At 37.6% G+C, this 1,392-nt stretch overlaps 1 protein-coding gene across 1 annotated transcript; it reads right to left on the reverse strand. All coding sequences in view use genetic code 11, as the record gives it.

Moving 5' to 3' along the window:
- Positions 1-582: 582 nt before the first annotated feature.
- Positions 583-1,261, reverse strand: EGR_11224 (retinaldehyde binding protein-related protein; the record flags this gene model as incomplete). Its single annotated transcript, XM_024500471.1, has 4 exons — positions 583-625; positions 692-854; positions 1,070-1,201; positions 1,237-1,261. 4 exons carry the CDS (start codon positions 1,259-1,261, stop codon positions 583-585), a joined length of 363 nt encoding a protein of 120 aa, XP_024345115.1.
- Positions 1,262-1,392: the final 131 nt, after the last annotated feature.

Here is a 1,392-nt window from a genome sequence, read left to right on the forward strand (position 1 = left end):
AGAAGGTCGTTCCATATCTGACTCCAAGTCACAAGATCCTCACAAGAAAACTCGTCCAAGTTTATGAAAGCTATTGGGGAATTCATTAGACACAGCTCTACAAATCTTCCTTCTCACCTGATCGAAAGAGCATGCACAAAACTCCTTGCATGGTGAAGCCCAATGGTAGAAACTGCCTGCGTATGAATGAAACCTCAGTGAAATAAAAGGAATCTCTTTATAACACAAAGTGGTGTTGCCCTATCCATTTGATCTGGGGGATCCATTTATTTTACACAGCATTTTTGGAGTGTAGATGCTTCATTGCAAAGAGGTGTTAGTTAATGAGCATGGGGAGGGATATTCATGCGACTCTGAGTATACGTTATTACCCAATCGACGATTAAATACACTGCTTTTACGCTATTTTGTAGAAAACAGCATAACACGAATTATTCGTTTCGTATGAACTCAATGAGACTTACAGCGAATATCTTTGCACAGTATAAAACTGCTCTTCCTTTAGACAAACAGTAGCTTTAATTTATGCTAATACACTGTTTAATTTAAAGTGTAGAATATAGAACGTTAAAATAATCTAAATCAGGTGATTGGGGTCACGTGCTGCTCATCACAGTCATACATACTAAGATGAATTCATTGCTTTGGCAATAGCTTAAGTGTTGACTAGACATTAATCTAAGTTAAATACCTGGAGGTCAAAAAACTATTGGTCAATTCACTACCGTAGTTTCTGTACTGAAACCACTGCGGTGCTAAGTAAGTTCGGAAGAGGCAGAAGTTATTTAAGCGTTCAGCTGCTTTCCTTTGGTCGAAGTGGGTGTACCTCAGAAAGGCTAGTAGAAACGTGTCATCTACATATAAAGATACATAAAATTTGTCGGAATGAGTGTGACAGAAATTACGCTTAATAAGGCCTAACTCGTTTTGGACAATTATTTAGATTCTTATAATGTTTAAGGCGTGTAAAATTTATTCGAATGGGATGATATTAATATTAAAACTCTCCTGATATATTGCAACCACTTAGAAAAAGTCAATTGCCATAAATAGCGTCTAAATATCGTACCAATAGGGCAACGCAAAGACGGGGTCGCAAAGTACCATAGTCTAAAATTTTCCAACTGTTGGGATAGTTGTTTTGGTCTCTCCTGCAACTCGTCGACAGCCTTCTTTTTAAAAATATCAGGAATTATTGGATCTTCATAAAAAGGCGTAAATGGAAGGAATTGTGACGGTGAATTTGCCTTCGTCGTAACATTCCAAAAGCTCCATCGAAGCCTAAATTATTTTGATGGACGACTTTGGGTATAAGGATGGTAGGTCAGCGGGCATTAGTAGCAGCTTTATCCTTAAGGTGTCCTGTCAAATTGCTTGCACGTATAAATAAAA

This window comes from Echinococcus granulosus (assembly GCF_000524195.1).
Source record: "Echinococcus granulosus chromosome Unknown EG_S00546, whole genome shotgun sequence".
NCBI classification, from domain to species: Eukaryota; Metazoa; Platyhelminthes; class Cestoda; order Cyclophyllidea; family Taeniidae; genus Echinococcus; species Echinococcus granulosus.